The sequence below is a fragment of the Lithobates pipiens genome, unplaced genomic scaffold (assembly GCF_037356315.1).
Source record: "Lithobates pipiens isolate NorthernLeopardFrog02 unplaced genomic scaffold, aLitPip1_a1.2 Scaffold_23, whole genome shotgun sequence".
Lineage (NCBI taxonomy): Eukaryota > Metazoa > Chordata > Amphibia > Anura > Ranidae > Lithobates > Lithobates pipiens.
The window spans coordinates 322595729-322619308 of record NW_027507785.1 but is presented as its reverse complement, the minus strand read 5'-3'; the positions used below and the strand labels follow the sequence as shown (position 1 = coordinate 322619308).

Below are 23580 nucleotides of genomic sequence, written 5' to 3'. Positions count from 1 at the left end.
TCCAGGGAAACTCCCTCCAATTGTTCGCAGATCTTTCCCCGGTCACTATCGCTAAACTGCGGAATATGAAGCCCTATCTGAAAATCCTGCAAGCCAGAAACATCCGCTACCGGTGGGGGTTCCCCTTTAAACTCTCCTTTTATCATTTGGGACGTCAGTTTCATGCCTCATCTTTGCCGGATCTGAGGCGGCAATTTCAGGAGCTACAGTTTGACCTCCCTCCTTCTCAACCCGAAGCAGCAGTGGCCCGACCGGGTCCCTCTCGGGCCCCACCGAGATCCTCACAATCCTCACAGCACGGATCCCAAGCCCTCCGCACTCTCAAGGCTCAGAGGTTTCATGAAGCCTCTACAGACGGACATCGCTAGAAACATGTTGTCCCTACCTTTTGCAAGTTTGTGCTTTGTTTCTGTTCTTTTTCCCTGCCTTGGTACAGCAGAGAGACCTCAGCCTCTTGAACAAGCTGCGACTAACGCCACCAGGAGACTGGAGCAAGACACCTCCGACCCACGATACTGAGGAGTGGTAAGCTGGTCGGTATTTGATTACAGTCAGACTGTGCTGGTTTTCACCTCTGGACGGTAAAGATCCACCTTGCCAGCTGCTGATGACTGGCAGGGTACCTGTTTTGGTCCTTTTATTTATTTTTTATTTTTTTTGGACAAATGATGCACTTATGGTATTGACTGCCGCCCCCCTCCCCCCCCCCCCTGATTGCATAGGCTTTTTCAAATTCTCATTCCCTTTTCTACCCCCCCCTTTTTTTTTTCTCTTCTCCTCTTCCCCCCCCTCGCCCCTCATGGCCCTGATCTCTGTATACTGAGGCATTGTTTGGGTTCCACTTAGCTGACACCGCATGTTCATGTTGATTATTTATGGACAGGGGGTCACCACATGTATTGACCTGTTTTTTTTTTTGGGGGGGGGGAGGGGGATGGTGAAATTTTTCTCTTTTTGTCTTTAGTTATTGTTTTCAGTTTTTTACTAGCTCTTGGGGTTTACATCTATATGCCATTGTTGACATGTTCTTTATATTCATGGTTATGGTTTCAGTTAAGCCAAGTGGTCTCCGACGGACCACTGCACCCTCATGATGTGGTACTTGATCCGAACTAACGTTCGAATCAACACCCGACCAGGTAGTGGGATGGTTAACCCACGACTCATAGCAACCTTAATGTTACAGAGTTATTTGTTCACAGCATTGCATGACTCTACTACCTTTCCTGATGTGATACATTACTTCTTTCTTCCCTCTCTATCTTCACTGCTTCTATCCCTTTTTTTCCCCTCTGGGTTCGCAGGGCGTGTGCTCTGGTTCAAGGTTGATGGCCATTCAGTGCGGTCCCAATGACGATTAACTGGTTGTCCCTGAATGTTCAGGGCATGAACTCACCCCATAAGAGGGTGAAGATTTTTAAATATCTGCGCAAGCAACAAATTGACATTGCTTGTTTACAGGAGACACATTTTTCCGAGACCTCTCATCCTAAGTACTTCGATGCTCAGTTCCCTCAGGTATTTTTCGCAAATGCTCCCACTAAACAAAGGGGGGTTCTCGTGGCTTTTCGAAAATCTGTTCCATTTAGTTGCACTAAACAGATTGCAGACCCTAACGGACGGTACCTTTTGCTCCAAGGCACCATTCATGACACGGAGGTTACCATACTTACGTACTATGCCCCGAATGTAAATCCGGGGCCTTTCTTGACCCATGTCTGCGCCCTGCTTATGTCCCACTGCAGGGGCACCCTCCTTCTTTCAGGTGACTCGAATCTTATATTAAATCCCAAACTAGATAAGCATCCGCCCGAGAGAAATGGACAATCGGCGGGGGCTAAGAAATTTGCGTCCTCCTTACTGGCGCTGGACTTGGTCGACCTGTGGAGGGAGTGTCATCCACAGGGCAGGGACTACACCCATTACTCTCACCCCCATCAGGTTCACTCACGGATAGACCATATGTTTATGCTCAGACGTCATCTTCCGTTGGTGGTATCGGCTTCAATTTTGGCTGTCCCTTGGTCGGATCATGATCCAGTGTTAGCAGTCTGTCACTCTATCCTAGATAGACCTCGGTTTTCTCCCTGGGTGATGAATGATTCCCTTCTTTCACATGCGGGGGTGACAGCAGATATTGTTAAGGCTTCGGAGGACTACTTTCGTGAAAATTTGGGCTCGGTGCAGTCTCCGGTGGTCCTTTGGGAGGCTTATAAAGCGGTGTTGCGGGGTCGGATAATTGGTCTGGCTTCGGCCCGTAAGAGGGCTAGAGAAGCAAAGCAGAAAGAGCTTGAGTCCCGATTGGTGTCTCTATCAGAGAACTTTAAACAATCCCCCACTCCGGGCAACCGCAAGTTGCTGGAATTAGCTAGATCGGAGCTTGATCTGTGTCTCACGGAGGGCGCTGAGCGTGTATTGCGCTGGTCCCGCCAGAGGTGGTATGTGAGAGCAAATAGGCCAAACCGTATGTTAGCTAACAGACTCCGAACCTTTGCTCCTAGATTGAACCCGATAACCCTACGGGATCGACACAATGTCCTATCGGGAAACCCAAAGCATGTCCTGGAGGAATTCGCGTTTCGCCTTGCGAAACTATACGAGGCACCAGGGGGGAGTGTGGCTCGGGGCACGACGGACTTCCTGGAAAGCCTTTCGCTCCCATCCTTAACGGAGGCTCACGTTACCCTCATGGACAGAGATATTCTGCTCTCCGAAGTTCTACAAGCAATAAAAGAACTCAAGGTGGGCAAACGTCCTGGGCCTGACGGGTATACTGCGCTTTTTTATAGGAAGCTGGCATCGGTGATAGCTCCCCACCTGGTGGCAATGTACAATTCGGTGAAAAACGGCTATCCTCTCACCCCTGATCTTCTGACAGCAAATGTGGTGATGATTCCTAAACCGGACCGTGACCACTCATCTTGGGCCAATTTCAGGCCTATCTCACTCATTAATGTAGATATGAAACTCTTGACAAAAATCCTGGCGAATCGATTAAACTCTTTTCTTCCCCGGTTAATAAAAAAAGATCAGGTGGGCTTTGTACCTCAGAGACAGGCGGGAGATGCAATACGACGTATAGTTCAACTCCAACATATAGCCCAGACTCGATCTCTGGAATCCATGCTTCTCTCCCTTGATATAAATAAGGCCTTTGACTCCTTATCCTGGCCCTATCTCATGTCTGTCCTACGGCATTATGGATTCGGGACTTCCTTTATGGCTTGGATGTCTGCCCTATATGATTCCCCTCGAGCAAAAGTTAAATATTATGGATTTGAATCCCCCATGTTTAATGTCAGCAGGGGAACCCGTCAGGGGTGTCCACTGTCTCCCCTTCTTTTTGTGTTGGCACTGGAACCTCTGGCGGAGGCAATCAGAGCTCATCCAGATATCAAGGGCATAGAAATAGCAGGTTGCCCCCACAAGATTTCCTTATTTGCAGACGACATTCTTCTTTCTGTCACCTCTCCTAGAACTTCCCTGCCAAATTTACACGCATTGTTGCAAACCTTTGCGTCTCTCTCAGGACTCCAGATGAACTCATCTAAATCGAAGGCATTGTCGACTAACCTCTCTGCGGAGTTACTGAGGGACTTGCAATCGGCCTTTCCTTACCAGTGGGTCTCCTCCTTGCCTTATTTGGGAATCCATCTCACATCAACATATCAGGCTTTATATCAGGCGAATTATCCACCATTATTCATGAAATTAACGGATATGTTGTCGGCGTGGTCCTCTTTTCCTCTTTCGTGGTTTGGGAGAATAACGGCCGTCAGAATGGCGTACCTTCCAAAGCTACTTTACTATTTTAGGGTTCTCCCCGTCCCGATTCCCTCCCACGTCCTCAATACCCACCAGCGTAGGATCCTGCAATTTATCTGGGGATCGTCTCGCCCCCGTATTAATAAACAAATCCTGTTCGCCAGCAGACGTGATGGGGGCCTCTCGGTCCCGAATATAAGAGACTACTATGTAGCTGCCACCATTGCTCCGCTCTCTCACCTCCATGAGACGTATCAACTCCCGCTATGGGCGGCTATTGATCTGCTTGAGACTGACCCCATCCCAATCTCTTCATTACCATGGCTCCCACCTGTACATCGCCCTAAGATAACGGGGCCTTGTATGATTCATACGCTGCGAGTTTGGGACTCGGTGAAGTACTCGGCGGGACTGGCTTCCCCCCATCTCCCACTGTTGCGGCTTTTGCGTTGCCCGCTTTTCCCTCCGGGTCTTGATCACCCAGCGCAATTCAAGTGGTGGACCATTAATGGATTTGGCGACGTACATTCCTTGCTTACTCCCACTAGGATTTTAACATATAATGTTCTGCGCTCGTCGCATGACCTGCCGCTACGAGAATATTACAGATATCTGCAGATCCGTCATTTCCTCCAGAGTCTCCTTAGATCGCAGGACGCCCCTTACAGGTTGACACCGTTTGAGAGCATCTGCAGATCCAGGCCCCATTCTCCTGGTCTGATATCTATGATTTACTCAGCTCTGATCTCTAAGAGGAGACCTCCAGTGCGGACTTATCATTTGCAATGGGAGAGGGAGTTTGGGAGGAAGCAGGATCCGGAGGACTGGCGGGCAATGACCCTAGCCATATCCAAATGCTCACGCAACGTAGTAATTCTGGAAAATGCATATAAGGTGTTATACCGGTGGTATTACACCCCGGTGCGCCTGGCTCGCTTTGCCCCATCCTATTCCCCTCTTTGTTTCAGGGAGTGTGCACAAGAGGGCACTATGGCCCATATTTGGTGGACGTGCCCGCGAGTGTGCAGACTATGGGTCAGGGTGTATGCATTGCTCCGTAGCCTGCTTCGAGTAAATCTTAAAAGGGATCCGTTTGAGGCGCTCCTTGGCAAACCAATCAATGCGCTATTGCGCCCAGAGCGCCAATTGGCGCAACATCTTTTTACTGCAGCTAAATTGACAATAGCCAGAGCATGGAGAACCCCAGCCCTGAGCTTCGAGGCAGTTAAGAATCGGCTAAATGAGGTTATGGTCAACGAAAAATTGTCTTCTGTTCTTTCTGACACTCATGCCAAGTTTCTGCGTGTCTGGCAGCCCTGGATCGCGTATCATTATTCTCCTAGATTCGATGTCGCTATATTGTCATTGTAAGAATCGGCTGTGCATACCCTGTGAGCCCAATCTCTTCCCCCCCTCCCCTCTCTCTTCCTCAACCTCCCCCTCTTTTTTTCTTCTCTTTCTTTCTTTGCTCTTTCCAATTTACAGTAGATGGTTACTATGGGCTGTCAAAGTATTGAACGACAAGCTTCTGTTGCAGTCATGTGAACACCCGGGTCCACCCGGACACAGAAAATGTTGGCATCGTTTGGGCAACAGCCTGCTTTACTTAATATTATACTGTGAAACACCTGCACTGTGATTTGTATGAAAGCCTATTGTATTCGAATGCACTTAATAATAATAAAAACTTTTGTAAAAGAAAATATTTTTTCAGAGCACCCCTTAATTACTGTTATTATTCTAATAAATAATGAATTTTTAATTATTGTGTGTTCGTATGCACCTTGAAGGTCCCCACTTTTTTCCATTTTTCATTATCTATATATTTTATTAGATATTTTGTTTTTGATATACAGTAAAAACAGACGCTTAATAAAACATTATTTTTGTGATTATTATTATCATCATTAATATGTCATTATCTTATAACAGTAATATTTTAAGTAAATACTTCTTTCTTATTTCCCTGCCCAATCATTAGCTACTGTAGAAAAACGACTGTATATTATCATATCTGATGAAGGTCTTTAACCACTTTAAACACATTTTTTGCATGTACTTACTAACTTTCTAAACATCTGCAATTTTATCTCAAGTAATATAATTATATGTTTTATATGTTATCAGAAGTGCAATGTTAAAGAGGAGGGCCGTTTAAAAAAATAAAATAAAATTAAAAGTCAGCAGCTGCAAACACTGCAGCTGCTGACTTAATAAGCACGCTTACCTGTCCAGGGCGCCCGCGATGTCAGCCGCCCGAGGCCGACCCGTCCCTTGGCTCTTGGGTCCCGGCGCCGCCATTCCTTCTAAGGGAAACAGGCAGTGGAGCCTTTACGGCTTCACTGCCCGTTTCCTACTGCGCATGCGCGAGTCGCGCAGCGCTTTGTGAATGGGGCGCACTGTGTTCTGGGACACAGAGTTCCCAGAACACAGCGCGACCCATTACCCAGAAGACAACGCGACGAGGAGAGAAGACAGAAGATCTCTGCGGAGGAGGAAGAGGAAGATTAGGATTATGTGCCTAGCAACAGGCATTTCTGGTAAGTAAAAAAAAAAATTTTTTTCGTATTTTTTTTTTTTTTTTAGATTTTTTTGTAATTTTTTATATATTTTTTTTTCAGGGTGGCCCTCCACTTTAAGCATTTTATTATTTTTTTTTTTTTTAAGAAATGCTTAAAGTGACACTAAACAGATTTTTTTTTTATAGGAAAAATGAAATACAATATTTATCTGCTATCTCTCTCTACCTTTGTTTAATCTTTCAAATGCATTTTTTTTCTGCTATTCTCTGACTTTTTGTTCTAAAATTCCTACATTCAATCACCCATGCCCAAGTCCACCCTCCACCCCCCCCCCCCCCCCCCCCCCGGGTATGTGAACGTATACAGCTTTACATCAAACATTTGATGTAAAAAAACTAAAAAATTTGATGTTAACACAACTATCCAAATTACTTTCCAAATGGCCATCCCTACCTCTTGCATGGAAGGGTCGGATAACTGTTATCAAAATGTCCATTCTCCCAAAGATTCTTTACCTCTTCAGAGTACTTCCTATAACAGTTCCCTCACGCTTCTTACGCATCCTCCAACGCAAAACCATCCAATATATCTGAAATAAACTTAGACCACGCCTACCTAAACAAACGCTATATGCTCCCAAAATAAAAGGAAGAATCGGGGTACCAGATTTTACGAAATGTTATTATGCAGCACAATTACCTCAATTGACAAAATACCATCCCACTAAAGAAATACCTTTATGGGTAGCATTAGAATCAGTGGACTGTGATCCCCTTTCCACTGCAAATCTCCTCTGGCTTACCCCCACTCAACGGAAATCTATCATTAATCCCTACACCAGGGATGGCAAACCTTGGCACTCCAGGTGTTTTGGAACTACATTTCCCCATGATGCTCAAGTAAACTGCAGCGTGCATTAGAATCATGGGAAATGTAGTTCCAAAACATCTGGGGTGCCAAGGTTTGCCATCACTGCCCTACACTAAACATAATCTCTCCATATGGGACAGGTTAAAAACTCGATTTGGTTTCCAATCTAAACAAAACCCTCTACTCTCTTTCCTTCATAACCCTTCCTTCTATCCGGCCTGGTCCTCCCCAAAATCTTTTTCAGCATGGACTAAAGCAGGTCTGCTACGAATCCACCAATTCTTTCAATCCTCAAATATAATACCTTTCCCAATTTTATGTGAGCAACATAATATACCACAAACAGAAACCTTCAGATACCTTAGTTTTTAGAATTTTCTGACCCCATACAAACCAACAGCCACTACACCTCATACGTTTTCTATTGTTGAACAAAGCTGTATATCAGACCCACACAGATGAGGACTGGTTTCAGATTTATATACCCAATTCATTTCATATACAACTTCCTCCCCTCCACCCTACACAGAAAAATGGGAGAATGATCTCCACCTCCATTTAGATGAACAAGATTGGGCTCAAATCTGGCAAGCAACCAAATCAGCTACTCCTAATATTGTAACCCTTGAGACTAATTACAAAGTCCTTGCTAGATGGTATTTTAGTTCCAGCAAGATTAGCCAAATTCAACCCTGCCAACTGCTTCAGAGGATATGCAACACTGGGCGCACAAACACACATTTGGTGGGAGCAGGGGCGGACTGACCATTTGGGCACTCAGGCACTGCCCGAGGGGCCCCATGCCACTAGGGGGCCCCATCAGGGTTGCCAGCCTCAATAAAACCAGGGACAGTATGTAAATATCTGTGTTTTTAAAAAAAATCCCAAGATTATAGCTGACCTGCCTCTCCAGTACCTTTTCAGTGTGTGTGTATTCTGTGTGTGTATACTGTGTGTGTATATTGTGTGTCTGTGTGTATACTGTATGTGTGTGTATATTGTGTGGCCCCTTAACCACTTGCCGACCGCTGCACGCCGATGTACGTCCTATTTTTTGAAGAGGGATATCTCGGTAACGGCAGCAGCTGCTGCCACAACTGAGATATCCATCTCTTCAGGTGGCGGTCGGCTGTACGATAACGGTAGTCTCCGCGGCGGATTCGCCGCGAGATCACCGCTATCGGCGGCGGGAGAGGTGCCACCCCCCCTCCCGCCACCCTCCCGCACCTTCTGCCGCTTACCGGAGCCGTCGGTAGCGGCGGAGGCGATCGGGTCCTCTTCCTAGCTGGGTATAGAGACAAGTGAGGCTAAGATGGCCCGCACTCGTCTCTATACCATAGGAGGGCGGAAGCGACGTCAAAACGTCACTTCCGCCCATACGTCTTAAAGGTATATTTTTTTTAAATGTCATTTTTTCTTTTTTTTTGTTGCATTTTAGCCCAAATATGAGATCTGAGGACTTTTTGACCCCCAGATCTCATATTTAAGAGGACCTGTCATGCTTTTTTCTATTACAAGGGATGTTTACATTCCTTGTAATAGGAATAAAAGTGATCCATTTTTTTTTTAAAACAGTGTAAAAATAAATAAAATCTATTAAAATAAATAAGAAAAAAAAAAGTTTTTTAAAAACACCCCGTCACGACGAGCTTGCGCACAGAAGCGAGCGCATATGAAAACGGTGGTCAAACCACACATGTGAGGTTTCGCCGCGATCGGTAGAGCGAGAGCAATAATTCTAGCCCTAGACCTCCTCTGTTTTTTAAATGTCGCTTATGGAGATTTTTGAGGCTAAAAGTTTGACGCCATTCCACGAGCGGGCACAATTTTGAAGCGTGACATGTTGGGTATCAATTTACTCGGCGTACCATTATCTTTCACAATATAAAAAAAAATTGGGCTAATTTTACTGTTGTCTTATTTTTTTATTCAAAAAAGGGAATTTTTTCCCAAAAAAAGTGCGCTTGTAAGACCGCTGCGCAAATACGGTGTGAAAAAAAGTATTTCAATGACCGCCATTTTATTCTCTAGGGTGTTAGAAAAAAAACAATATAAAATGTTTGGGGGTTCTAAATAATCTTCTAGCAAAAAAAACAGTTTTAAACATGAAAACACCAAGTATGAAAAAGAGGCCTGGTCCTTAAGTGGTTAATCTATTGCCTGGGGGGCCCCATAATCTCCTATTGCCTGGGGGCCCCATAATCTCCTATTGCCCAGGGGCCCCATATTCTTCTATTGCCCGGGGGCCCCATAATCTACTATTGCCCAGGGGCCCCATATTCTTCTATTGCCCGGGGGCCCCATAATCTTCTATTGCCCGGGGGCCCCATAATCTCCTATTGCCCGGGGGCCCCATAATCTTCTATTGCCCGGGGGCCCCATAATGTCCTATTGCCCGGGGGCCCCATGAGTTGTCAGTCCACCCCTGGGTGGGAGTGCCCCATAGCAAACTCATTCTGGAAGAAAGTATTAAAAATTCTTTCAACAATATTTAATATTTCTTTAATGCCTGATCCAACTATAGCACTATTGAACTTTAAACCACAAAACTTGAACCTTCGCCAATTTAAACTATTACTATTTATAACAACAGCAGCTAAACGATCCATAGCGAAAGCATGGAAAACGAACTCTCTTTGCATACAAACTGTCAAACAAAGAGTGACACAAGCCATGATACATGCAAAGACTGAAGCGATTTATCTAGACAAAATCCTCAAATTGGAATCCATATGGAAACCATGGATAGATCATTATCTTCCACCAGATACAAATAAATCATTGATATAGACACAAAGAAATATGATAAATACTGCACTCCCTTTGATACGTGATTTCTACTATATCACAAAATATTACTCTTTGGAAGGTTTTCTTCTTCCTCCCCTTTCCTATTACTAACCTTCCCCTACACCTTTTTATAGTACAAATAGGGGTAGAAAATACGTGCACTTACCTTTTCCAGGGAATACCAACCCATATGTAGCGCCGGGCTCCTGAAGAGTTAAAACTTTACCCAAGCTACAGTTTGGTTTGGGTCTATTTGTCTAAATTTGACTTCTGTGTCAGTCTGACTGGACTGTGAGATGTTCAGCCTGGCCACAGAGGGGCACTGTCTCTGGTGGCAGGCGTGGAAATATGGTCTGGTCAGGTGCTTAGATTGCTCTCTCTCTCGGAGCCAGGTCGGTGGGAGTGGCCCTCTCGCTGTGCCCTCTGGGAGAGGGTATTTAAGATACGGACGTCACGTGGTTCGGGGTTCCGGTCCAGTATGAAGTGCCGATTACATGGTCCTGGTCCTCCTGACCAGCCCCCCCAGGAAGGCTATGGCCTGGGGGTGCGGATTCACATGACTTTAACGCCTCGGGGCTGGCTAGCCCAAGGCATGGAAACTAGAGGAGGATTCTGAGGTGGTTGGGTGGCGTCTCCGGTTGGGGAGAGACCCATTGAACTTCGAGCATTCCAGGGGAGGACTCTTTAGAAGAACACCACGTACGGGGGTTTTCTTAACAAAAGCCTGGAAGGGCCGAAGTAACCGAGAGAATCCCGTCTTGTGGATATCGCCAAGTGGGCTGAAAGATCCAGTTATCCTACAAGTGTTCTACAGCTTAGTTTCCCTACATGTTCTGCAACAACGTCGGTGATAAAGACTTTGTTCCTGAGTAATCACCTTGTTGGCTGCTAGGCCTTGTGAGAGAAGGACTGTCCAACCTGAGCGATCATCCAGCTGCAAATGGCTATTCTCTGGATGCAATCAAAGTAAGCAAGTTCTTTAACATTTATGACATTGAGAGAACCTGAACTCCTTTCCAACCCTCTGATCCCAAGTTAAAGACTGTTCAATGGTTGAAGTTTGCAAATAAAATCCATTCAATTGGATCTATTGTCAGTCTCAAGTTACTGGGCCACCTACCACGGGACATCCCCTAGACGTGCAACAAGGAGAAGCGGAAGGTAATGGGAAGCCCAAAAATAATCAGCAGCTCCTTCAGGGGTTAGTGCTACACATATAGACGGGCCCTGATAGTAGCTTATAATCCATTATTGTTTCATAATACCTTATATTATTATTTAATTATTACCCCCTTTTAGCATTTAGTGTCCATAATTATACCTGACTATTGATATTATAATTGTAATTTCATTTCTATTTTGCATATTTTATTTTATTTTATTTTTTGAATATGAATATTCTAACACAATACATTATTTATTATATAATCTGTCATTATATAATATAATTTATCGTTATTTTACTAGCTCTTATTTATACAAGAAGTTTTATTGTATGCTTTGACTTTATCTTGTGAAACTGTTTTTTTTTTTTTTTTTTACAATACTGACTTATTGTAATTTATTATAATCTATCAAATAAAATTATTTAACAAGAAAAAAACAAAAAAGATGAAGTTTGTCAACATATTATTATTATTATTATTTTTATCATCATGTTGTAAAGCACGGCACAAACTTTCGGGTCTATATAAATCCTATATAATAATAATTGATCATTATTAATATTTTATAGAGGTAATACTTAAAGTAAATACTCCTTTCTTATTTTCCTGCCCATTTATTAGCTGCCGTAGAAAACCAATATCAAATTTTCTGATGAAGGTCTTTAACCACTTGAGATCCGCGCTATAGCCAAATGACGGCTACAGCGCGGATCTCCTTTTCCGGGACGACGTCTATTGCACGAGCGCCCTGCGCGCCCCCTGAGGGGCGCGTGCGGCGCGCTCTGTGATCGGCGAGTCTACGAGTCTACCGATCCCGACCCCTTATCACGTGATCAGCTGTCAGCCAATGACAGCTGATCATGTGATATAACGGAGCCGGCGGCTGTGATCGGGACATCAGTCCCGATCACGGCCAGCCCTGCCAGTGCCCACCTGGCCCCTGCCAGTGCCCACCTGCCCCCTGCTTTGCCTGCCTAAATAAACAATGTGTCCCCCCTGTCAGTGCCACCCAGCAGTGCCCACAGTGCCACCCAGCAGTGCCCACAGTGCCACCCAGCAGTGCCACCCAGCAGTGCCCACAGTCTGCCTAAACAAAGGTGCTGCACCCCAGTGCCACATATCCGTGCCCAGCAGTGCCGCCCATCAGTGCCCAGCAGTGCCACCTATCAGAGCCACCTATCTGTGCCACCTATCAGTGCCCAGCAGTCCCATCTATCAGTGGTACCTATCAGTGCCCCTTAGTGCCACCCATCCGTGCCACCCATCTGTGCCACCCATCCGTGCCATCTTATCTGTGCCTGTCTTTGCCCATCAGTGCCGCCTTATCTGTGCCCATCGGTGCCGCCTTATCTGTGCCTATTAGTGCCGCCTTAACTATGCCTATCAGTGCCCATCAGTGCAGCCTATCAGTGCCCACCAATGCAGCCTATCAGTGCCCACCAGTGCAGCCTATCAGTGCCCACCAGTGCAGCCTATCAGTGCCGCCTCATCAGCGCACTTCAATGAAGGAGAAAAATGACCTGTTTGCAAAATTTTATAACAAACTATTAAACATGATTTTTTATTTTTTTTTTGCATCTTTTTTTGTTTGTTTAGCAAAAAATAAAACTCCGAGCTGTGATTAAATACCACCGAAAGAAAGCTCTATTTGTGGGAAAAAAATGATAAAAATTTCATTTGGGTACAGTGTTGTATGCCCTCGCAATTGTCATTCAAAGTGCATCAGCGCTGAAAGCTGAAAATTGGTCTGGGCAGGAGGGGGGTTTAAGTGCCCAGTAAGCAAGTGGTTAAGTACTTTCAACATTTTTTACTTTTTTTTTTTTTACTTTTTTACTTGCCATGTACTTTCTGGTTTTCTAAGCATTTTCAATTTTGTTCTAAGCAACTATACCTATATGTTATCTATGGTTGTACATGACTATATCTAAATCCTGTAAAATAATATTATTATTATCCTCACCAACAACAAAAATAATAATAAGAAGAATTATTATTATTATTATTTGTATTATTATTATTATTTTATAGCAGTAATATTTCATGTAAATACTTCCTTATTATTTTCCTGTCCATTTATTAGATGCCGAAGAAAACCAATATCACAATTTCTGATTATTGTCTTTAACTACTTCAAACTTTTTTTACTTTTTGTACTTTTTTTACTTTTTTACTTTTTTTTACTTTTACTAAGTATTTGCAATTTTGTTCTAAGCAACTATACCTATATGTTATCTATGGTTGTACATAACTATATATTTTAGAAATAGCCCCAATTCTAAATATCCCCCCCCCCTTCTAATCAGAAAAAGAGATATTAAATGTGTACTAACCTGGTTAAATAAAAGGCGAAATTCAGGAGGACAGTGTAAAATAACATGATAGGACCGAGCAATGCTCTCTGCGGTTTCAGCCTCCTCTGCTCTCAGCTTTATTAGTGTCACACAAAGTAAAAAGTTAAACTAAAGTGACCAAATTCAGAAAGTCCAACAAAGTCCAACCCTCTTCCATAGTAATGATATCAGAGCGCCATCTAGTGGTGAAGTGCTGCACTGATCAGTTTGGTGAATGTAAAGATCAATAAGAGAGTTAATTATAAATAGAGTAAAACCTTGGTTTGAGAGTGTTTTGCAAGACAAGCAACATTTTTATAATACATTTTGACTTGATATACAAAGTAGCGTCATGTCATAACTGAGTATAAAAGAGAAGAGAGGCGCCTCTAAGTGTAGCAATATGGTTACATTTAATGAAGGTACAACATTTAGCAACTCACATGGTTGATGATTAAAAGAGGCACATCCAAGTATACACGCATCCGGAGTAAAGCTGTCCACATAGGCCGTCCTCCTCCCCTCCATGCTGTGCTCCATAAGCCTCTCTTTCAGATCGCTCTACCGCAGGGTAGTCTTCCTGGTCACGTTTGTAGACTGACAGCGGTGAGAGACGGAGTTCTGCCATATAGAGTCCGTCCATCGGATAGTGGCCTGCGCAGTACGGGGCAGAAGGAGATCCGGAAAATCTCAGAAGATTCACGGCGCCTGTGCCGTGAGTGGAGTTGCATGCGCAGTACACAGCGGACAATATCCGATGGGGGACACAATGTGATAGGACACCGGCAGTGTAGAGTATGGTCTATGTGGACAGCATAGGCGTGCACAGCCTATTGCATTAGGGTGTACACCCCAAAGCTCAAACACACATTGGTGTGTGTGTATATATATATATATATATATATATATATATATATATATATATATATATATATATATATATATATATAGACACACACATATACACACACACTCACTAAATTACCAGAAGTATTGGGACACCTGCCTTTACACGCACATGAACTTTAATGACATCCCAGTCTTAGTCCGTAGAGTTCAATATTGAGTTGGCCCCGTCCTTTGCAGCTATAACAGCTTCAACTCTTCTGGGAAGGCCGTCCACAAGGTTTAGGAGATGTGTCTATGGGGATGTTTGGCCATTCTTCCAGAAGTGCATTTGTGAGGTCAGGCACTGATGTTGGATGAGAAGGCCTGGCTCGCAGTTTCCGCTCAAATGTGAAGGTCAGTCAAGTTCCTCCACCCCAAATTCGCTCATCCATGTCTTTATGGACCTTGCTTTGTGCACTGGTCCAAATCATTTGGTGGAAGGGGGGTTTATGGTGTGGGGTTTTTCCTCAGGGTTTGGGCTTGGCTCCTTAGTTCCAGTGAAGGGAACTCTTAGAGCCAGTTCACACCATAGAAATGCAGGCCAGATGCGTTCCAGGTGCTTTTCTGCATGTGCGTTTTTTTATGCGTTTTGATGCAGTCCAGTGCTTTTTTTTTCTCCCCCTTTTTCCTTAACCTTAAATAAAGACAAGTGTGTTGTAGTGCGTTTTTGGTGCATTAGGTGCGTTCCAGTGCGTTTTTGATGCGTTTTACAGCGTTCCAGTACAATCCAGTGCAGAAAAAACGCACTGGAACTGCAAGCACTGGTGTGTACTATGCCATTGAAAACCATATAACCTACTTTCCACGCGTTTTTTATGCAGAAAAAAATGCCCTGGACTGCATGTGGTGTGAACTGGCCCTTAAGGTGTCAGCATACCAAGACATTTTGGACAATTTCATGCTCCCAACTTTGTGGGAACAGTTTGGGGACGGCCCCTTCCTGTTCCAACATGACTGCCTGCCAGTGCACAAAGCAAGGTCCATAAAGACATGGAGGAGTGAGGGGTGGTGGAAAATTAACTTCAAGTGGTACAAAAATTCCCATTCCTGACAGAATTAGGCATACATTGCTCACATGGTCGCATCTCCACAAGGGGTTTCCACCATTCTTGCTAAGTTTCAATTTTTATTTCTTTTTTCAGTTTGATGTGCATTATATGTGATGTTACATATCACAGAGACCGGTATTGTGGTAATATTGATGTTTATTGAGATTTCCATACATTAGAGGGCTCCACCATTATTGTTTATTTATTGATTAGTAAGTTAGCGATACAGTTTTTTTTTTGGGAACACATACCAGTGCTTAGCGGCAGGCCTTTTACTGACACTTTTTTATTTTACCTCCAGTAGTTTATTGTAAATAGTAGTGTGGTGATTACCTGTTATACTAAAGATCGGCATGTGGCATTAATAATCAGACGGATTTCAGTTGTGCCCCACCAGCCCGACCCCCCCCCCCCATGGACAACGTGCCTGGCTGCAGAGTTCATCTCCCCATCCTTGCACTCAGTGCACTGATGGCCACTGATTGGAAACACTGATAGCCAGCACTGATTGGCATCACTAATGGGCACTAATTGGCACCGATAGGTGACACTGATTGGCAGCACACATGGGCACTGATAGGCAGCACTGATGGGCAGCACCTATGGCCACTGATTTGCACTGATTGGCAGTATTGATGGGCACTGATAGACACTGCCTGGTGGCACTGATAGGCACTAATTGGCAGCACTGATAGGTAGCACTGATGGGCACCGATAGGCAGCACTGATTGGCAGCATATATGGCACTGATAGGCAACACTGATGGGCAGTGATAGATGGCACTGATAGGCAACACTGATTGGCAGCACTGATGGCCACTGATTAGCACTGATAGGGGGCACTGATTGGTACTGATATGCGGCACTGATTTGAAGCACTGATAGGCAGCACTGTTTGGAAGCACTGATTGGCACTGATAGGCAGCACTAATAGGCACGGATATGCGGCTGATTGGCAGCACAGATGGGCACTGATGGGCACTGTTTGATGGCATTGGTTGGCACTGATAGGCGGTGTCTTGCCGAGAAAGTTCCCCCTGCGGATAAGGACCCCCCTGTACTGCGCAGGTGCTGTGCTTGCGCAGTATGAATGACTACGGAGCTGCCGAAAATAGCCAAAGCTGAACACAGTGAGTCAGCTGTACATGGCGCCTGCCCACTACATTCTGCCCTATGTCCAGGTTCAAGCCCCACCATCCAAGTATACACAGAGCTAGAATAATAATGTGTCCGAAGCGTGGTGAGCGAAGCGCGGCGAGCAAAGTGAGCCCGTGAGGGGCCCTGTTACAGGTGCCGTGTACAGCTGACTCACTGTGTTCAGCCTTGTGGTTCGTACTGCGCAAGCGCTACGCCTGTGCAGTACAGGGGGGTCCTTATCCACCGGGGGGAATTTTCTCGGCAGAACAGCGGCACTGATAGGCAGCACTGATGGCCACTGATTGGCAGCATTGATAGGCAACACTGATTGGTCACGCTGATGGGCACTGATAGGCGGCACTGATAGGCAGCACTGATGGGCACTAATAGGTGGCACTGATTGGAATCACTGATTGGCACTAATAGGCAGCACTGATTGGAAACACTGAGTGTCACTGATAGGCAGCACTGATGGGCACTGATAGGTGGCATTTGTTGGCACTGATTGGCACTGACAGGTAGCACTGATTGTCACTGACAGGTGGCACTGGTTGGCACTGATCGCCACTGATTAGCACTGGCAGGTGGCATTGGTTGGCACTGATTGGCACTGACAGGTGGCACTGATGGGCATTGAAAAGCGGCACCGGTTTGAACAGATCGAGGAGAGGGGGAGTTTCACATTGAGCAGTCAGGCAGCACTGATGGCCACTGATTGGCCGTGCTGATGGGCACTGATAGGTGGCACTGATAGGCAGTGCTGATGGGCACTAATAGGTGGCACTGATTGGAATCACTGATTGGCACTAATAGGCAGCTCAGATTGGAAACAGTGAGTGTCCCTGATAGGCAGCACTGATGGGCACTGATAGGTGGCATTGGCTGGCACTGACAGGTAGCACTGATTGTCACTGATAGGTGGCACTGATGGCTACTGATTGGCACTGACAGGTGGCATTGATTGACACTGATAGGTGGCATTGGTTAGCACTGATTGGCACTGACAGGTGGCACTGATGGGCATTGATAGGCGGCACTGGTTAGCACACATCTAGGAGAGGGGGAGTTTCACATTGAGCAGTCAGCGAGGCATGTAAGAGCCGCCCAGTGCTTGAAACTGTCATGTAGTGTCACTGTTTGCAGAGACAAGGTGTCAAAACTCGGCGCTGTTGGGGGTGGACGTGACCGAAAAGCTAGCCTATCAAACACAAGTCAACGGGATAGAGGTTGGGCAGGCTGCTCTCTGTATGTAGTCCCGCCCCCTTTCTTAAACAGCCCAATCATTGGCTGGTGTTTGATAGCTGATAGAAAGGGGGTGGAGTCCTTCAGGTGCTTATCTAATAGTGTCAGATGAGTCCTTTTTTTAACTTTTATTTCTAACAACCAGTGGGCTGAATGAAAAAAAATATATATATATCTTGATACCCCCCATCAGTGTGCACGGGAACATTGTCAAGAATTTCTCGTTCGAGTTAGAAATCTGCAACAAAATTTGTTATAATCTTTGCAATGCACAGTGGAGTTACTTTTTTAACATACCAAAAATCAAGCACGCACATTTTTTCTTGTCAAATTTCTTTATTCTTTTTTAAATATAACAAAAATTGACAAATTGAGTACATACAAGGATGGTGGTACAATATTCAAATAGCAATAAAGCTAAACATATCGATTTATGAACAGGATGAGTACATGACAATGTAAAAATGTAACGAGTAGAGCAACAAATAAAGCAATAAAGTATCACATCGAAAGCATTAGAAAATTCCGTCAGAAGGAAAAAAATGACCTAGTGACTAATTGCTTCATTATGCAAGAGCGGAAATAAGGAGATCAATCTAATAGGTATATATTAAAAACAGAAAAGATAATGTGTATATAAGTACCACACAATATTAAAAGAAAGGTAGAAAACAAAAATAGGAGTAGATAGAGAAAAGAGGGTAGAAAAAAATGGGGGGGGGGGGGGGGAGGGAATGAGGGGGATCTTTAATTTCAGGTGAAAGTACAAATGGGGATTGTACAGTGAATAGCTATAAGCCCTTGTACACACGGTCGGAGATTCTGACGGAATGTTTCCGATCGGACCGTTTTGTCAGATATTCCGACTGTGTGTGGTCTCCATCGGACTGTTTCCGTCGGAGTATCCGACGGACCAAGTTTTCCAACTTGTTGGTAAAATTTTCTGACAAAATTCTCCGATCGGACATACTCCGATCATGTGTAGAGAATTCCGATCGGACAAAGTGCCACGCATGCTCAGATCAAATTCCTACATCAAAGCTATTGGCTACTAGCCTGAATGTAGTCCCATCGTAAGGAAATAACGTCATCACGTCGGATTTTCCAACAACTTTGTCCGATCGTGTGTATGCAACAGTTTCGGACAAAATCCGACGGACAAAATCTGACGGATTTGGCTGTCGGAATCTCCGACCGTGTGTACAAAGGCTAAGAATACCTCGTTGTTTAGTAGCTGCTGAGGCTGTATATACACCTGTAGATAAGAGAAGCTGGGAGAAGACTTAGGAGAAGATTGACAGAATGAGAGTTTCTCTTGAGTAAATACCCTTTTTAATGCATGCTGGTCGTCTGCTGACCTCGCTTGCTGCAGCTTGACATTGCATGCTCTTGCTGAGCCTGTGATCTACTAGGACCCCCAGATCTTTTTTCATCCTTGATTCCCCTAGATCAGGAATGTCAAACTCAATTTGATCACAGGCCGCATCGGTATTATGGTTGCCCCTAAAAGGGTTGGTTGTATCTGTAAAACTATTTCAATTTATCCAAGCGTTTTTTTTTTTTTTTCTCAGAGAACAGGTGCAGGAATTCAACCACATCTTCCACCGCCGAAACGCATTGAACAGTGGGTGGATCCTAAAGGGGCAATAAATACCAGGACTGTGGTATGTGCGCAGTTCAGGAATGTGCTACATACAGATTGCAGAGTTCAGGAATGCGTTACATACAGATTGCAGAGTTCAGGGATTGCAGAGTTCAAGGATGCGCTACATACAGATTGCAGAGTTCAAGGATGCACTATATACAGATTGCAGAGTTCATGGATGTGCTACATACAGATTTCAGAGTTCAGGGATGCGCTACATACAGATTGCAGAGTTCAGGGATGCGCTACATGCAGATTTCAGAGTTCAGGGATGCGCTACATACAGATTGCAGAGTTCAGGGATGCGCTACATACAGATTGCAGAGTTCAGGAATGCGTTACATACAGATTGCAGAGTTCAGGGATGCACTACATACAGATTGCAGAGTTCAGGGATGCACTACATACAGATTGCAGAGTTCAGGGATGCACTACATACAGATTGCAGAGTTCAGGGATGCACTACATACAGATTGCAGAGTTCAGGGATGCGCTACATACAGATTGCAGAGTTCAGGGATGCGCTACATACAGATTTCAGAGTTTGGGGATGCACTACATACAGATTGCAGAGTTCAGGGATGCACTACATACAGATTGCAGAGTTCAGGGATGCGCTACATACAGATTGCAGAGTTCAGGGATGTGCTACATGCAGAGTTCTGAGGTGCACTGTGTACAGAGTGCAGGGTTCAGGGGTGTAGAGCTAAGGTGTGTACTACGAAGTCCGTACGGGACGTAACGTGCCTACGGGGGAGGAGCTATCTGTTGTGGACGTCACCCGCAGTTCATCTGTTTGTTTGCGGTTCACACACCGCTGCTTTTTTATTTGTCTAAACCATTTTTATGCCTATTGTCTGGCTTTTATGTTTGTATTAAGCCACATCAATTTCATTAAACGATCTTACAGTGAGCACTTAGATCGCGTTAATTTTTTTTCCGGCATATGCCTTTTATCTACATGATTGTATCCTGCCTGCAACATTGCTGGATTGACTCATCTTATCTACCCCATGTGTGGTAACAAGCATGTCTGACCATCTGTTCACTCAGTGGTCCATCTCATCTGGTAAGAGTGTATACTTTTGTCAGTGGAGAATTAGTCACTTCGAATACTCAAGATTCCTCTATCATCACGTGGTGTTTTCATCTTATATCGCTTTAGTACATTTGTCATTGAAAAGTGAACGGACTTATTTATATTGCGCTGCACCTTTCCACATATTCTTTCCATTTTGTATTTTAGGTGTTGTGATTAGCCTTTTTGGTTTACAGCTTGCAATTCTCTCTGGTCATTTATATATTGTGTTTCCGCTGATTGTCCTCTTTATCATATGTGTACTACGTACATAGTGCAGATTTCAGGGGTGGGCTACGTGCAAGGGTGCAGTGTTCAGGGGTTCTCTATGTATAAAGAGACAGTTTACTGTCCTTCAGATTCTCTGTGGGCCAGAATGTGGCCATAGTGAGTAGAAAATGCTCTGGCTTCAATGGAATACAATGCTTCATAACAGTAGCGTAACTAGAACCTTCAGGGCCCCGATGCAAGAAACCATGAAGGGCCCCCCTGAACCCCAGCCAGGGCCCTTCCCTTCGAGTCTGGCGGTGGAACTCCAGGGCGTGGTCACAGGTATGACCTTTGTGAGCCCTGTAGTTCCACCACTGGTATCATTAGTTTTTTTTTTATAAGTTTTTTTTAATTTTTAGGTGCCCCATTGGGGGACTGTCCCTAGGTAGGATGGGGTCCCTGTCCCCAGAAGAGATGAGGTCCTTTTCTCCAGGGCAGATGAAGTTACTGCCCCCAGGTGAGAAGGGGTCCTGGTCCCCAGGGGAGGTGGGGGTCCCTGTCCCCACGTAAGAAGGGGTCCCTGTCCCCAGGGGGAGAGGGAGGGGGTATGTAATGGTGTGTGGGGGATGGGGTCCTCTCACTCACCATGACCAAGCTGTAGGCCGCGCACTCATCAATGTTGGCCTGGGCTCCATCCAGTGTGCTGGACGGGCGATCAGCATATCTCCCAGAAAGACCTTTCATCATCTGTGTATGATGGGGGAGGAGGGGGGCTGGCAGACAAGCCTGCAGTGTCCTCCGGGGGGCTCTCATAGGGCTGCACTGCATCTGTGTGCTTAAAGTTTGTTTACCCGGGAGAAGTATGCAGTGCAGTGTGGGCCGGACTCGGGGGGGGGGGGGGGGGGAAGGGGGGGGGGGGACTCTGGCCAGGGAGAACAGACATCGGACTGAGCGGCAATGCATGGAGCAGGATAGGAGTACTCTGAGGAGCCGGCTGAGGACACAGGTGATGCGGGGAATGCCTACCTGCCTATGCTGCTGCCGGCCATATGTAGAGGGGGCTGCATGGGCCCCCTGCATCACAGGGCCCGGTTGCGGTCGCGACTGCTGCACCCTCTATAGTTACGCCCCTGCTTCATAATTGGTATTAGAGGGAGGCATAGTGCCAATTGTTGGTATCAGTGGAAGGAATAGTACCCTATTATTGGTGTTAGAGAGAGGACTGGTGCTCCATTGTTGGTGTCAGTCTGAGGTATAGTCCCTTGTATTAGGAGGTGGAATAGTGCCAAGCGTTAATATCAGTGGAATGAATAGTGCCCCATCATTGGTGTCAGTGGAAGGAATGGTAACCCCTTGTTGGCGTCCAAGGGCCAGATAAAGGCAAGCAAAGGGCGCAATCTGGCCCCCGGGCCACAGTTTGGAGACCACTGACCTGGCACATTTTTGCATTATTATATTTTTTTCACCATTTATATTGAACTGTTTTTTAGGATTTTTATCACGCTGATTTGATATCGAGCTACTTTATGTCCATCACTAGCATTTTTATACACAAGTGTGTGTTATTTAGATTTACTTATGGTAGGAGGGGCTGACATACCTCCATATCTATTCATGTGATTTCGCATCACTTATTCACTTATTCATTGGTTTATTTACACCTATTATTATTTTTTGATATATATATATATATTTTTTTTTTTTTTTTTAGTTTATTTACTTTATAGCGCAGCGCTATCTTTTATTACGAATTGTTTGGTATGTTGCACTTCCCACCTGTCCTAGAGGTGAGCAGGTCTTCATGACAGCGGCAAGGCCAACTAAGTCCCAGAGAGCCAAATGAAGCTACAAAGCCTGTTCAAATGGTGTACTCACCTTGATTGCACCTGTAATTTTGCCAAATTCTATGGCCACTCTAGTTTAAAAACCTACCTGGAAGACATTGATTTTGTTCTGTGCACTGGATATCATAAACAATTGCCAAGATTTTTTCTTGTTTTCGGTATACAGAGATACAAAGAGGAGGCAGTTTTCACGCTATAGGACAGTGGTCTCCAAACTGTAACTTAGGGGCCAGAGGTGGCCCTTTGCTTGCCTGTCCCTTGGGGCACTATTTCTTTAAAAGAAGCCACCATTCCTCCCACTAACACAGTTGATGAGGCAGTATTCTTCCCATCGATACCAACAATAGGGGAACTATTCCTCCCACTGATACCAATGATGGGACACTATTCCTCCCACTGACACCAATGATGGGACACTATTCCTCCCACTGACACCAATGATGGGCACTATTCCTCCCACTGACACCAATGATGGGACACTATTCCTCCCACTGACACCAATGATGGGCACTATTCCTCCCACTGATACCAATGATGGGCACTATTCCTCCCACTGACATCAATGATGGGGCACTATTCCTCTCACTGACACCAATGATGGGCACTATTCCTCCCACTGACACAAATGATGGGACACTATTCCTCCCACTGACACAAATGATAGGACACTATTCCTCCCACTGACAACAATGATGGGGCACTATTCCTCCCACTGGCAACAATGATGGGACACTATTCCTCCCACGGACACAAATGATGGGGCACTATTCCTCCCACTGACAACAATGATGGGACACTATTCCTCCCACTGACATCAATGATGGGGCACTATTCCTCCCACGGACACAAATGATGAGGCACTATTCCTCCCACGGACACAAATGATGGGGCACTATTCCTCCCACTGACACAAATGATGGGGCACTATTCCTCCCACTAACACCAATGATGGGACACTATTCCTCCCACTGACATCAATGATGGGGCACTATTCCTCCCACTGACACAAATGATGGGGCACTATTCCTCCCACTGACACAAATGA

At 45.1% G+C, this 23580-nt stretch overlaps 1 protein-coding gene across 1 annotated transcript in view; it reads right to left on the bottom strand.

The window, feature by feature from the left end:
- LOC143926668 (complement component C8 beta chain-like) overlaps window positions 1-13569 on the bottom strand; it is a 96015-nt gene extending 82446 nt beyond the window's left edge. The window contains exon 1 of the mRNA XM_077450636.1: window positions 13444-13569. Coding sequence (XP_077306762.1) covers window positions 13444-13490 — 47 coding nt within the window. The 5' untranslated portion in view covers window positions 13491-13569. The remainder of the gene's footprint in view (window positions 1-13443) is intronic.
- Window positions 13570-23580: the final 10011 nt, after the last annotated feature.